The following is a 16,181-nucleotide window of genomic DNA, read 5'->3' as shown; positions in this document are numbered from 1 at the left end:
ATTAAATAGTTATTACTTATTTAATAGCTATTGTACCTAATTAAAATAAATACCAAGTTGCCTGTAAAATAAGTATAAACCATAAAATAGCTACAATGTAATTATTAATTATATTGTAGCTATCTTAGGGTTTATTTTATAGGTAAGTATTTAGATTTAAATAGGAATAATTTAGTTAATATTATTAATATTATTTAGATTTATTTTAATAATAATTAAGTTAGGGGTGTTAGAGTTAGATAGGGTTAATATAGTTAATATATATATAATATAATAACTATATTAACTATATTAACCCTAATATATTATAATAACTATATTAACTATATTAACCCTAATATAATTAGGGTTAATATAGTTAATATATATAATATAATAACTATTATATTAACTATATTAACCCTAATATAATTAGGGTTAATATAGTTAATATATATAATATAATAACTATATTAACTATATTAACCCTAATATAATTAGGGTTAATATAGTTAATATGGGTGGCGGCGGTGTAGGGGGATTTAGATTAGAGGCAAAAGAGCTGATTACTTTGTGACAATGCCCCGCAAAAAGCCCTTTTAAGGGCTGGTAAAAGAGCTGGTTACTTTAGGGCAATGGCCCGCAAAAAAGCCCTTTTAAGGGCTGGCAATAGAGCTGTTTACTTTGGGGCAATGCCATGCAAAAAGCCCTTTTCAGGGCTATTTGTAGGGTTAGACTTAGGTTTAGTGGTAGGGATATTTTAGTATTTTAGGGGTTAATTAATTTAATATAGCTGGCGGCGGTGTAGGGGGATTAAATTAGGGGTTAATAATTTTAATATAGCTGGCGGCGGGGTAGAGGGATTAAATTAGGGGTTAATAATTTTAATATAGCTGGCGGCGGGGTAGGGGGATTAGATTAGGGGTTAATAATTTTAATATAGCTGGCGGCAGGGTAGGAGCTCACATTAGCGGGTAGGTAATGTAGGTGGCGGCGGAGTAAGGGGCTCACATTAGGGGGTAGTTAATATAGGTGGCGGCGGTGTAAGGGGCTCACATTAGGGGGTAGTTAATATAGGTGGTGGTGGAGTAAGGGGCTCACATTAGGGGGTAGGTAATGTAGGTGGTGTTGGAGTAAGGGGCTCACATTAGGGGGTAGTTAATGTAGGTGGCGGCGGGGTCCGGGAGTGGTGGTTTATGGGTTAAATACTTTATTAGGGATTGCGGCGGGGGATCGCGGTTGACAGGTAGATAGACATTGCGCATGCATTAGGTGTTAGGTTTTATTTTGCAGGTAGTTTAGGGAGTTACGGGCTCCAATACACAGTGTAAGGCTTACTACGCCTGCAATTTGTGACGAGGTGAAAATGGCGTAAGATTTCTCCATTTTTGCCACGTAAGTCCTTACGCTGTATATTGGATACCAAACTGCGCTGGTTTGGTACACCTGTCTATGTGCCAAAAAACTACGGCCGAAGGCAGAAATATATGAGCGTAACTTCTATGTTACGCCGTATATGTGATACCAAACCAGCGCAAAATTTGGCGTTGCCGGCTTTTGCGGGCGACGCTGCATATCGGATTGAGGCCCAAGTGTCCAGCTTCAGCACCACAATACAGAGTCCCTAAAGTGCGTGGCAAAAGAGGCACGCAGGATCCGCTAGGCTGCACTTCAGATTTTGTTAGTGCAGTCAAGGCGCGATTAGTCAATCTCAGGCTGAATTTAAACTGACTTTCAGTACCCAGCAGTCACGATACCCCTAGGCAGATGCTATCCGCTGCGAAGATGCGGTTATGTGGCAGTCCGCGTGGGTTCCGTGATGCGGTCATGACTCCCGGGAGCTAGGGCAGATGTAGTGCCCCTCACCGAGTGATAGTCGGCTTTCGATGACCAAGACAGGTTCTCACAGCAAGACAAGTTGTGTGGGTATCTGGGTTAGGTGAAACGGCCCTTAAAACGACTTTTATCAGTACTTGTTTCACAGAGCTCTTGCCGTTCACTTCCACCCAGAAGGTCCACCCACCGGAAGTCTCATATGTGGATTTTTCATATGTTTTCTACCATTTTTCTTTATTTCATATGTGGATTTTTCATGTTTTCTACCATTTTTTTTAATTTCATATGTAGATTTTTCATATGTTTTATACCATGTTTTGTTATTTCATATGTGGATTTTTCCTCAGTCTTAGTCTTAGTCTGCAGAGGCTTAGATACAAGGTAATCACAGAGGTAAAATGTATATTAATATAACTGTGTTGGTTATGCAAAAATGGGGAATGGGTAATAAAGGGATTATCTATCTTTTTAAATAAGAAACATTTTGGTGTAGACTGTCCCTTTAAGTGATCTGGGCAATGCTAGGAAGCCTTTGGTGTTGCTTAGTAAGCAATTTTGTGTGCACTAGGTTAGCACTATTTATATTTTCTGTATCGGAAGTGACCTCCGCTAAACCTTTGGTGCCAAAACTGAATGGGATGTGTTAAAATGTCATCTGTGTCTCCCTTTAAGTACTTGGTTATGTTCTCATGAAGACCCTAGCAATTCTGTTTCTGGCCTGTCTGTTATGTGCTGGTGCTGGGGACATGCACACTAGTTATCAATGTCTAGCGGACATGATCCTCTGTAGCAATCATGTCCGCCCGGCATCACTGAATGCCGACAGCATACGCTGTCGACATTTAACATTGCCCCCCCCCCTGCAGATTCGCGGCCAATTGACAACTAGCAGGGTGTGTCAATAAACCCGATCGTATGTGATTGGGCTGATTGCTGTACGCCGTATCAGAGGTGGTGTACGAGTTAAGGAGCAGTGGTCTTAAGACCGCTGCTTCTTAACGCCTGTTTCAGCGGAAAAAGATGTATCTGGCCCTATTTGGGCCATGATAAATTGGCCCCTATATTACTAGAAAAGGGAAAATCACACAAAATACAGTATAATAATAACAGTGTTTATCATGAACTTATTGCAATAACACAAATCAGTAATCATCTTATAAATGTATCACCACTGAGTAATTAAAATATAGTAACACAAGGCAGTGAATAAACTATAAACGCATTACTTATTTTGGTATAAGGTAATAGCATGCATGCGCTGAGAGTCTTCATTCAGTGGAACATTCCACAGGAGCTGTATATGAGACTTTTTTCCAAGTGTTACCCAAATAAACCTATTTTTTTTTAAGTTTATAAGTCGTGTCTAACGTTATGTCAATCATATCATTTCATTTAGCAAGGGTTTTAGCAAAATAAGAGTGTTTCTCATAACAAGCAAATATTCTCATGTTAGTGCCTAGCACTATCAGTCACTAGAATTTCACATCCTCCTATTTCTTGAACATCTGCTTCAGCAGAGTGAAAACAAAAGTAACATTTTTTAAAGACAAACAAGTCTTAACTCTTAAAGGCATATATGTGTTAAAGGCATATGTGATATGTATGTGTATATGTATGCAGAGGTTTAATATGAGCTGCTAATACATTAAGGGCCAGATTACGAGTGGAGTGCAAAATTCCTGCTATGCATCTCCTTTGCTTCTTTGGCTCCAACCATCAACCCAGGTAGTGAGCGTCATTACTTTCTATGGGGACAGCACATAGGGTCTGTGAATTTTAAGGAAACAGGCCCTACATATGTCATGTGAGGCTGTGCCAGACCTGGCAGCATGTGGTCTAATTATAAATTACGGGTGTTGTCCTCTTGTATTTGGGCAGTTATTGATAATCAGTACATTAAAGGAAAAGCTGATATCTGCAAGTTATTGATAATCAGTACATTATAGCAATAGCTGATATCTGACAATTATTGATAATCAGTACATTATAGCAATAGCTGATATCTGCCAGTAATGGATAATCAGTACATTAAATCAATAGCTGATATCTGACAGTTATTGATAATCATTATATGTTCCAGGAATAGCTATTTGCCAGTTAATGATAATCAGTATATGTTACATGAATAGCTGATATTTGCCAGTTATTGATAATCAGTATATGTTATAGGAATAGCTGATACCTGCCAGTTATTGATAATCAGTACATGTTATAGGAATAGCTGATATCTGCCAGTTATTGATAATCAGTACCTGTTATAGGAAAAGCTGATATCTGCCAGTTATTGATAATCAGTACATGTTATAGGATCAGCTGACATCTGCCAGTTATTGATAATCAGTACATGTTATAGGAATAGCTGATATCTGCCAGTTATTGATATTATAGGAATAGCTGACATCTGCCAGTTACTGATAATCAGTACATGTTATAGGAACAGCTAATATCTGCCAGTTATTGATAATTAGTACATATTATAGGAATACCTGATATCTGCCTGTTATTGATAATCAGTACGTGTTACAAGAAAAGCTGATATCTGGCAGTTATTGATAATTAGTTTGTTATAGGAATATCTGATATCTGCAATTTATTGATAATTAGTATGTTATAGGAATAGCTGATATCTGCCAGTTATTGATAAGGCATTTTGATTCAATTGGGATTCCACAGAAATAGTTTGTACAAATAACTGATTGTGTTGGATAATGTTTGCGCACATATTACAAGTTGAAAGTAAAATGTTTGTGCATGAACAAAACCCGATGAGCGCTAATTTCAGGACTTCGGATATCGTGACTAAAACATTTGCCTCATAGACTTCAATTTAGCGCGTTCTGAAAGAAAAAAAAACACTTATCGCTCATGCACTAAACTAACATTGCATAATTAGTATGTTATAGGAATAGCTGATATCTGCCAGTTATTGATAATTAGTATATGTTATAGGAATATATGATATCTGCCAGTTATTGATAATTAGTATGTTATAGGAATATCTGATATCTGCCAGTTATTGATAATCAGTACGTTATAGGAATAGCTGATATCTGCCAGTTATTGATAATTATTACATATTCTAGGAATAGCTATTTGCTAGTTATTGATAATTAGTACATTTTACAAGAATATCTGATGTATGCCATTAATTGATAATTAGTATGTTAGAGGAATAGCTGATATCTGCCATTTATTGATAATTAGTATGTTGTAGAAATAGCTGATATCTGCCATTTACTGATAAGGCATTTTGATTCAATTGTGATTCCGCAGAAATAGTTTGTACAAATAACTGATTTTGGTGGATAATGTTTGTACACATATTACAAGTTGAAAGTAAAATGTTTGTGCATAAATGAAACCCGATGAGCGCTAATTTCAGGACTTCAGATATCGCAACTAACACATTTGCCCCATAGACTTCAATTTAGCGCGTTCTAAAAAAACCAAAACCCACTTATCGCTCATGCACTAAACCAACACTGCATTAGACCAACCCAAAACGTGAGTTATGAATATTTAACATTCCAATGTTCTTCACATAAAAGAACATATATATATATATATATATATATATATATAGATACAGATCATCAAAAAGAAGTATACGATCCACGCCAAAGTAAATTAAAACTTGACTTTTATTCTTGTATTAAAATGTTACAACGATGGAGAGATCAGCAGCTTTGCAGAGTAGACGCAGCACTGGGCTTACGCATTTCGGGTGTTAAGCCGTAGTCATAGCCTATAGTGCTGTGTTTGCTACTGCTATTTAAAATAAAGATACAGTAATCCTATTGGCTTTTAGTTAATTGGTAATTAAAAACACACAAATACGCTACTCTTGCTGAATGCCAGCAAGAATGAATATATGGGAACACGATTTAATAATTGCATAGTTACTTATTGCAATGTACTGATCATAGAAACCAGCCTATAGTTAAAAGAAAAATAGTTCTTTTCTATTAGCAATGTTAGTGTGAGAAAATGATTGTGGTAATTTATGTTATGTGTCAAACACCCCATATGTGGTGTAATGAAAAATGCAGGTTACAGATGTGATCAGCAGCATGTGGAATGGGGTTCAAACCCCTCCTCTTAATGTTTGCTGTGTAAAATATATATATAATTTGAAATACAAATAAGATTTTCTATTATGTGAAGAACACAAATGTAAAATATTTACAGTAAATACACTGTAAACACATTTTAAAATATTAAAATTTAATAACAATATGTTTCATTTTTTAAGGTATTTGAGTGGAAAGGGCTCCAAGTGTGTGTGTGTGTATATATAGATATATGTATATAGGAGGTAGGTTACGTGCACTCACACTAACTGTATTCAAATGCCAGGGTGCTAAGAAGCAGGTAGATAGTAGACGTGGAGGAAAGCACTCACTGGTCTTGAAATATATTCAAACTTGAGTTTATTTGCAGTGACGTTTCGGGATGTTCACCCCTTCATCAACAATAGTGAATAGAGTGACAAACAATATAAAGGCATTAGGCCCCTCCCACTACCAGAAAATCTGCCAAGGGGTTACCCTGGCAACATACACCCCCAATAATAAAACACCTGTTAAAAAATATAAAACACATACCAAATAAGTACAGTAGAGGTGAATCAATATACCCTATGTGTATCATACAAAAAATATATACAATATATACATAACCCATTCTTAGCGCTGAGTGAAATATGCAACAATCTGTCTTAGATATGGATATAAACAAAGCAGTTCTGTGTATCAAAATCTTACTTGTATTGCACATTAGGCAAAGGACACCACTGTTAGCGCTGAAAATCCTATATGTAGTTAAATCATGCTAATGCCTAATGTAGAGTGGCTCACAAGTACTGAGAGACTAGCAAGGCTAATGAAGCAAATCACTTAATTAGATAATTGTAGTGTACTTACGCTGGTAAGCTCAAGAAAATCACTGGCTCTGTTACAGGGGCCATGCAGCCTGCCAGGTAAATAGAGGGAGAGTAAATTAAAAGAGAGAAGCGCTCAACCTGGGAACGAACAATAGCATAATCGCTTGTTCTATGGCTAGTTACCACCCAAGAAGCAGCCTCTTTTTGCTCAACATGTGCCTTTCACAGAGAAGAACTTTCCTGTAGCATATCAGTCTGATCCTGATTTAACAGTGCAGTCCAGCCCCGAAATACCAGGCAATCCCTCCCTGAACAAGGGAAACGGCAAAACTCCAAACGTACGTTTTGGCCTAGTGTGGGCCTCGTCAGTGAGGTGCAGCCATATCCCTCTAGGCACACTGAGCAACAGGTCCACGTCTGGATTCCCACATCACACTTAGGGAGACTTCCCTAAATGTCATAATTTGCATAAATTAAAAGAGAGAAGCGCTCAACCTGGGAACGTTTCAGCCTATTGTGGGCCTCGTCAGTGAGGTGTAGCCATATCCCTCTAGGCACACTGAGCAACGGGTCCACGTCTGGATTGCCGCATCACACTTAGGGAGACTTCCCTAAGTGTCATAATTTGCATAAATAAAAAAGAGTAGCGCTCAACCTGGGAACGAACAATAGCATTATAGCTTGTTCTATGGCTAGTTACCACACAAGAAGCAGCATCTTTTTGCTCAACATGTGCCTTTCACAGGGAAGAACTTTCCTGTAGTATATCAGTCTGATCTTGACCCAACAGTGCAGTTCAGCCCCGAAATACCAGGTAATCCCTCCCTGAACGTCAAAACTCCAAACGTACATTTTGGCCTAGTGTGGTTTTGCTGTTTCTCTCGTTCAGAGAGGGATTGCCTGGTATTTCGGGGCTGGACTGTACTGTGAAGTCAGGATCGGACTGATATGCTTCAGGAAAGTTCTTCTCTGTGAAAGGCACATGTTGAGCAAAAAGAGGCTGCTTCTTGGGTGGTAACTAGCCATAGAACAAACTATTATGCTATTGTTCGTTCCCTGGTTGAGCGCTTCTCTCTTTTTATTTATGCAAATAGAGGGAGAGTATCCGCCCCCAATGATGTCATTGCCACGCCCCTAATGTGATCGTGGCTATTAAACTTGTTACAATAAACTTAAAGTGTTACAAGCATTGGTAAACTACTGAAACACTTCAGTACATATAGAAATATCATATATGGCGTAGGAAATATACCTTAGTGATGCATATCGTCTACCTATGCAAATGTCACTAAACAAGGGACAGGATCAGAGGTAGAACTGGTCAGTACTAAGCATATGATAACATATATCGCCTATCCTCAGTAGCCCTCTTTGGGGAAACTAGATAGCAGAAGTACTGTACTATGTTAGCGATATGTGTACAAACAAGGGAAGGGCCATGGGTAGTACTGTATCCTATAAAACAACTTATCTATACATATAAAAATATAACAGTATAAATATGCCTCTCAACCACAATACACGCAGACTTAGCAAGCCTAGAGGAAATGGAACATGCCTCGCTCAGTTATATTACACAGCATATATGGGGCCGCATAACACCTTTAGTGAGCCCGACCAATAGGTCCAGAATGGAAAATACATATCAATGACTACCATGTCACATAGCTCAAGATACGCATCAACAGTACCTACAAGAAACCATGTAAAACATTGAAAAATACACTGTCACAGGAAGCAGTGCCAGTCGACTCCTGCATTCAAACCTTTAGGATGTATCGTGTCCAATTTAAAGATCCATCATGCTTCCAATTGCAGCAACCGTTTATTCCTATCACCCCCCTCTACGTAGGGCAGATATATGATCAATGGACTGGAATCGTAAATCTTTCACAGTGTGTCCTTGCTCGAAAAAGTGCCTTGCCACCGGTTGGTCTTTTACTTATATAAAATAACTCACAAATGCAGCTTAGCATGTAGATCACATATGGGGTAGTACATGTCAGGAAATGTTTGATCTGGAATCGCTTATTCATATGGGGGTGCTTAAAGTTATTACCCTGAATCATAGAATAGCAAGTTACACAACTCGGGCATCTATATGATCCCTTCTTAGTGGTCTGTAACCATGAGTCCTTTTTGTAGCAGTGTTGGGGGTCTGTTAGTACCAGCATATCAAGTAGACTCCTACCATGTGTAAATGCCATTCTTGGGGGTCCGTATAGCTCATACGGGAGGGATCCATCGCTCTTAATTACATGCCAGTGTTGTTTCAGTGCTGCCCCCATGTTTCTTAATTGTGGGCAATACGTGGTAATGAAATTGACCCTCTGTGTGTCATCCTGTGGTTTCTCTGTAAACATTAGTTCTTGCTGTGTGGTTACTTCAACCACACAGCAAGAACTAATGTTTAGGGACATTCAAATGGGCTTAATCTATATTTTCCATCTATGAACCTCAACCATTACATTCACCTAAAAGGTCTCAAGACATAACCCACCTGTGTAAACACAGGTAAACATTAAATCGAATCAAGTCAATAGAACAAACAAACATGCCCAATCCTAGACTGCTGCAAGTGAACGCAAATGGATTATGTTTGATAGTTCTATTAAATTTGATTGGATTTAATGTTTGGTCTGAGCTCCATCTATGCACTACAATACATCATATTTAATTATATATAGTAGTAAATGATAGATAAAATGTATATTTCTTTATACACCACCAGCGCCTAGCATATTAATTTAGCAGTTTACCATTTTAATTGACCTTATGTTAATCAATATATTTTTTACATAGTATGATTAAAAGTGATGTTTTATTTTACCTACTCTCACATATTTCTCCTGTTAATGGATTGTGGGCTAATGAGATGCCCTTCTTTTTCTTTATCTATAGGTTTATAATCATGTCTGGACAAAGCATCTGCTTTACATTCTTTCAACCTGAAATATAAGAACATAACATAAATCAATAAACAAAGCACACTACCCAGCAAACCTGAATAGGATTTAGCTATTTAGAGGATTTGGTGGATAGTAGATTCTTATGGTTAGCAATAATAAGAAATGATTCAGCATTGGCTTCCAGAAGATTATATAATTTCTTATCTCCAGTAACATGGGTGCATCAACAACTAGCACCATTATCTGACTCATCTATGTCATTAGTAGCTGGACCATGAAGATGAATCATAGGGGCTGTAGGAAGGCAGACGTTTCTGCAAGTCTCTTACTGCTTCCTCAGGCAACTTATTGGGATTGGTGCCTTTTATGCACACAATTTTCAAAAGTTGTGGCTCCACGACTTCTGAATAAACCTAAGAAAATATTTGGAATAAACTAAAAAAATGTTCTACCAATTTTAAATCTGTTTGCTTCTATTCAGGGATAGAGTGTGCAATTCACGTGCAGAAAGTATGCAAGGATGTTTAGTGTACAAGGAGTGATAGTGTCAAAACGGTGAAAGAGAAAAAACTTCTAAAACCACTGACTCCTATAGGAGGCACTAAACAAAATAAACAAACTAAAGTAATAAATATATATATATATATATATGACCTCAATGAAAAAAAATATAAAATAGTATATAAAAAAATTGAATATATAAATGATAATATAGCACAAACAGAAAATAATAATTATAACCAGTCTTTGGATGTTGTGATCAAAGTCCAATGGATGTCCACAAAATAACATAGAACGTAATAGGCAGCTCTCTGACTTCACCCGATGGAATGATGAACCTCTGTAGCATAAAGACAAAAAGAAGGACAAAGGCGCCACATGTGTAGATCAATAAAAACCAGATAATCCAGATATGGACAAACACAGGATACTCACAAGTGAGATGGCACTCAGCTGTGCCGGTAGAGGCAGGCTGGTATTCTGCATCAGACCAGCTGGCTGATGTAGCACAGTCCTCGTGTATGGAGAGGAAGGGTCCTATTGGTTACATCTGTTTTGGAAGAGGTGTCTGTAAAAAAGAATGACAGCTGCTTGTTATTCACTGAGCAAACCCAGCAATGTGAGATAGGCTGGGGGTAATCAGCAGGCAGGTGAGCCCAGTAAAGGCAGTAATAAGTCAACAGGAGAGCCCAGCAAAGAGAGTCAGCCTGCTGTTTCTGGGACAAGTATTAAACCCACAAGAACTCTCAGTTTAAGATCCAGAAATATAAATGTGACTGTGGGTAAAGCTGCTACACTTGAGCAAGGTGATCACAGCTGAGTGCCATCTGCCATTTGTGAGTACCCTGTGTTTGTCCATATCTGGATTATCTGTTTTTTATTGATCTACACATGTGGCGCCTTTGTCCTTCTTTTTGTCTTTATGCTACAAAGGATGTTTAGCTAGCCAATCAGAGTGAAGATGAGGATGTGATGCTAACATTGGCTTATGCCTTTCTCTGTATTGGATGAGGGAACTAGATGATTTATAAGTGACAAATATATGACATCTGCTGCTCATCATTCTTTATTTTGATTAAATGGAATCCAATGACTGCCGGTCCTGTGTTATCAATAGCTGGAACATTATACAGATTTCTCTCACCTGTTTGCAAGAAAAGTAATATAAAGTGTTATATATTTTGTTGCATATGCATTGTGATATTACATGGGACATATTGGACTAGATTGCGAGTGGAGCGCAAATGTGTGCGCGCAAACGATATTGAGTTTTCACGTTCATTTGCACCCAAGTTAAATTGCGCTCATATTACAAGTTGAAAGTAAATGCGATCGCTTGAGTGCAATTTAAGTTAACGTTCGTCGGTATAGCACATCCTCAGAGCTGTGGTTAACTGTTTTGAGAAACAAAAAAGTGTCACAAAACCATTCGCAAATACATTGCACAATACAGTTACACTCATAATAACACTGTCTAATAAAAATTATTACAAAATAATATTGCACAAAAAAGTTATAAGGGGTCAAAGATATGAGATCTCAGGTGTTAGAAATATTCTGTTACAGGTGACATTACATGTGACATATTCTGTTACAGGTGACATTACATGTGACATATTCTGTTACAGGTGACATTACATGTGACATATTCTGTTACAGGTGACATTACATTTGATATATTGGGCTCAATTTATCAAGTCTTTTCCTCCCTTACCACTGCAGATTCTCACAAGAGAACCTGCAGCCAGTATTTATCAAGTAGTGGTTATCAGACCGCTGCTTCCTACCCTCTTCTCCTCTTAGGTGGAAAATTTCAATCTTCCCTTTCTCGTCCGGACAGGCAGGGGGTGCTGTTTCAATGGTAAATTCCAGCAGCAGATTGTGGCCCGCCAGAGTCGAGCTGGAGCAGACAGGGGCAAATATGTATGCCCCTGTCCACCTTCACTAGATACATTGAGCCCATTGTATTTTAGGGGACATGTTTTGTTACAGGTGACATCATGTGACATATTCTGTTTAAAGGGGACATTACATGTGACATATTCTGTTACAGGGGACATTATGTGTGATATATTCTGTTACAGGTGACATTACATGTGATATATTATGTTACAGGTGATATGTGTGATATATTGTGTTTCAGGTGACATTAAAAGTGACATATTCTGTTACAGATGACATTACATGTGACATATTGTTTCAGATGACATTACACGTGACATATTCTGTTAGAGATGACATTACATTATATTGTGTTTCAGATGACATTAAAAGTGACATATTCTGTTACAGATGACATTACATGTGACATATTGTTTCAGATGACATTACACGTGACATATTCTGTTACAGATGACATTACATTATATTGTGTTTCAGATGACATTACACGTGACATATTCTGTTACAGATGACATTACGTGTGATATATTCTGTTACAGGTGACATTACACGTGACATATTCTGTTACAGATGACATTACATTATATTGTGTTTCAGATGACATTACACGTGACATATTCTGTTACAGGTGACATTACGTGTGATATATTCTGTTACAGGTGACATTACACGTGACATATTCTGTTACAGATGACATTACATTATATTGTGTTTCAGATGACATTACATGTGACATATTCTGTTACAGATGACATTACATGTGACATATTGTTTCAGATGACATTACACGTGACATATTCTGTTAGAGATGACATTACATGTGACATATTGTTTCAGATGACATTACACGTGACATATTCTGTTACAGATGACATTACATGTGACATATTGTTTCAGATGACATTACACGTGACATATTCTGTTACAGATGACATTACATGTGACATATTGTTTCAGATGACATTACACGTGACATATTCTGTTACAGATGACATTACACATGACATATTCTGTTACAGATGACATTACATGTGACATATTGTTTCAGATGACATTACACGTGACATATTCTGTTACAGATGACATTACATTATATTGTGTTTCAGATGACATTACACGTGACATATTCTGTTACAGATGACATTACATTATATTGTGTTTCAGATGACATTACATGTGACCTATTCTGTTACAGATGAAATTACATGTGACATATTCTGTTACAGGAGATGAAAGAGTCTTTTACCTACGGCACATTGATTCCAGTGTTTCCTGAAGCTCACTTCTCTTGGACAGAATTTTTGTGCAGTGACATTGACCCAACAAGCAATGATTTGTCACCAGGTATGAGCACTATGGCAGGCGGGATGAGGGTCTGTGCCTAGGGCAGAATGATTGGGAAGTGTAGCTTTGTGGCACAATCTCTAGTTGTTTTATTTACTAATTTTCTTACAAATCAGTGAGCCCCGGATGTCTAGTGATGGTGCCTGACCCTCTGTGTGGTGAGAAATATATGAGGCACATATGGGGGTGAGTTCCCAATGCCTAGGGCAGCACAAATCCACTGATGCCAGGTGTGGGATAATGATATATACCAGAGGTATAGCAGCTGTTAGTTCAGCCCAACATATTAATGATTTTCACTACTGTTACTTAAAGAGACATTAACCACTAAATACATTTTACAAGAATAATATAGAGGTTATTCCTGTCTCCCTCTAGTCATGGGTGCCGCCATGTTTAAATCTATGATTAGCAGGAGGTGCATGAGATGTATTTAGTGTATAATGTGCAGTAACTCTCCTTCACATACCTGCAGTGTAACCTAGGTACCAATATGTCAGCACCATGATTAGCAGGAGGTTCATGACATGTATTTAGTATATAATGTGCAGTAACTCTCCTTCACATACCTGCAGTGTAACTTAGGTACCAATATGTCAGCACCATGATTAGCAGGAGGTGCATGAGATGTATTTAGTGTATGTGCAGTAACTCTCTTTCATATACCTGCAGTGTAACTTAGGTACCAATATGGCAGCACCATGATTAGCAGGAGGTTCATGAGATGTATTTAGTGTATAATGTGCAGTAACTCTCCTTCACATACCTGCAGTGTAACTTAGGTACCAATATATCAGCACCATGATTAGCAGGAGGTGCATGACATGTATTTAGTGTATAATGTGCAGTAACTCTCCTTCACGTACCTGCAGTGTAACCTAGGTACTAATATGTCAGCACCATGATTAGCAGGAGGTGCAAGAGATGTATTTAGTGTATAATGTGCAGTAACTCTCCTTCACATACCTGCAGTGTAACTTAGGTACCAATATGTCAGCACCATGATTAGCAGGAGGTGCATGAGATGTATTTAATGTATAATGTGCAGTAACTCTCCTGCACATACCTGCAGTGTAACCTAGGTACTAATATGGCAGCACCATGATTAGCAGGATGTGCATGAGATGTATTTTGTGTATAATATGCAGTAACTCTCCTTCAGATACCTACAGTGTAACCTAGGTACTAATATGTCAGCACCATGATTAGCAGGAGGTGCATGAGATGTATTTAATGTATAATGTGCAGTAACTCTCCTTCACATACCTGCAGTGTAACTTAGGTACCAATATGTCAGCACCATGATTAGCAGGAGGTGCATGAGATGTATTTAATGTATAATGTGCAGTCACTCTCCTGCACATACCTGCAGTGTAACCTAGGTACCAATATGTCAGCACCATGATTAGCAGGAGGTGCATGAGATGTATTTAGTGTATGTGCAGTAACTCTCCTTCACATACCTGCAGTGTAACTTAGGTACCAATATGTCAGCACCATGATTAGCAGGAGGTGCATGAGATGTATTTAATGTATAATGTGCAGTAACTCTCCTTCACATACCTGCAGTGTAACCTAGGTACCAATATGTCAGCACCATGATTAGCAGGAGGTGCATGAGATGTATTTAGTGTATGTGCAGTAACTCTCCTTCACATACCTGCAGTGTAACCTAGGTACTAATATGTCAGCACCATGATTAGCAGGAGGTGCATGAGATGTATTTAGTGTATAATGTGCAGTAACTCTCTTTCACATGCCTGCAGTGTAACCTAGGTACTAATATGGCAGCACCATAATTAGCGGGAGGTGCATGAGATGTATTTTGTGTATAATATGAACTTATTCTCCTTCACATACCTGCAGTGTAACCTAGGTACCAATATGGCAGCACCATAATTAGCGGGAGGTGCATGAGATGTATTTAGTGCAGTAACTCTCCTTCACATACCTGCAGTGTAACATAAGTATCAATATGGCGGACCATGATTAGCAGGAGGTGCATGAGATGGTTTTAGAGCTAGATTATGAGTGTAGCAATCTTTAGCTTGCACACTAACTACTCTCGACTTTGGCTCTTTGTTTGCATCTGGTAGTCCACATATTAGAAGTTGAAAGTAAAAATGTTAGAATGTCGCGACCGCATTAACATAACCCCCATAGACTTCAATGGAGAAAAGTGGAAAAAAACAAACATGCTTACTCACGCACTAGCCCAAATTGCCAAAACCCCCTAAACCATCACATAGCTCACCGCATAGTACAAATCTACACTATTAACCCCTAAACCACCACACCTCCACATCGCAAAGTACCCACTGTACTATTAACTCCTAAACCTCCACAACGCCTGGGAACTGGAATTGTAAATCACACTCTCACTGTACGGAATGAGTTTTATGGATGCATCACATGATGAGTGAAAAATGATATGATCCCCAGTAGATGGATTTCAGGGTTCTCCTGATGTGTGCACTACTCCTGCACTGTTGCTAGGATATGTCCTGGGATAAACAGACTCTCCCATCCTGCACGTCCCTAAATCCGCAGGTGTGATCAGAAATTAATCATCTGCTGCTCTATTTGTAGCAACAAAACAGTTTGGGAATTTTCCCTATTGCACATAAACAAATAAGCAGTGCAGGTCTGTGCAGGCAGGAGACTCACTCATTGTAATATTTTATTAGGTATCCTGTTCTCCCTATACATAATCAAATAGCCCAGCACTATCTATCCCCTATACATAACCTAATAGCCCAGCACTATCTATCCCCTATACATAACCTAATAGCCCAGCACTATCTATCCCCTATACATAACCTAATAGC

The 16,181-nt window shown here is 38.2% G+C and overlaps 1 protein-coding gene across 1 annotated transcript in view; it reads left to right on the top strand.

Annotated features, from left to right (window-relative positions):
* The window catches only part of ELF5 (E74 like ETS transcription factor 5), an 85,684-nt gene that overhangs the window by 32,349 nt on the left and 37,154 nt on the right, over positions 1 to 16,181 (top strand). Inside the window, exon 2 of the mRNA XM_053688931.1 lies at positions 13,236 to 13,353. Within this exon, the coding sequence (XP_053544906.1) occupies positions 13,239 to 13,353 (115 nt within the window). The 5' untranslated portion in view covers positions 13,236 to 13,238. The remainder of the gene's footprint in view (positions 1 to 13,235; positions 13,354 to 16,181) is intronic.

The sequence above is a fragment of the Bombina bombina genome, chromosome 7, assembly GCF_027579735.1.
Source record: "Bombina bombina isolate aBomBom1 chromosome 7, aBomBom1.pri, whole genome shotgun sequence".
NCBI classification, from domain to species: domain Eukaryota; kingdom Metazoa; phylum Chordata; class Amphibia; order Anura; family Bombinatoridae; genus Bombina; species Bombina bombina.
Note: the sequence above shows the minus strand (reverse complement) of the source record. Positions and strands in the feature narration are given on the sequence as shown.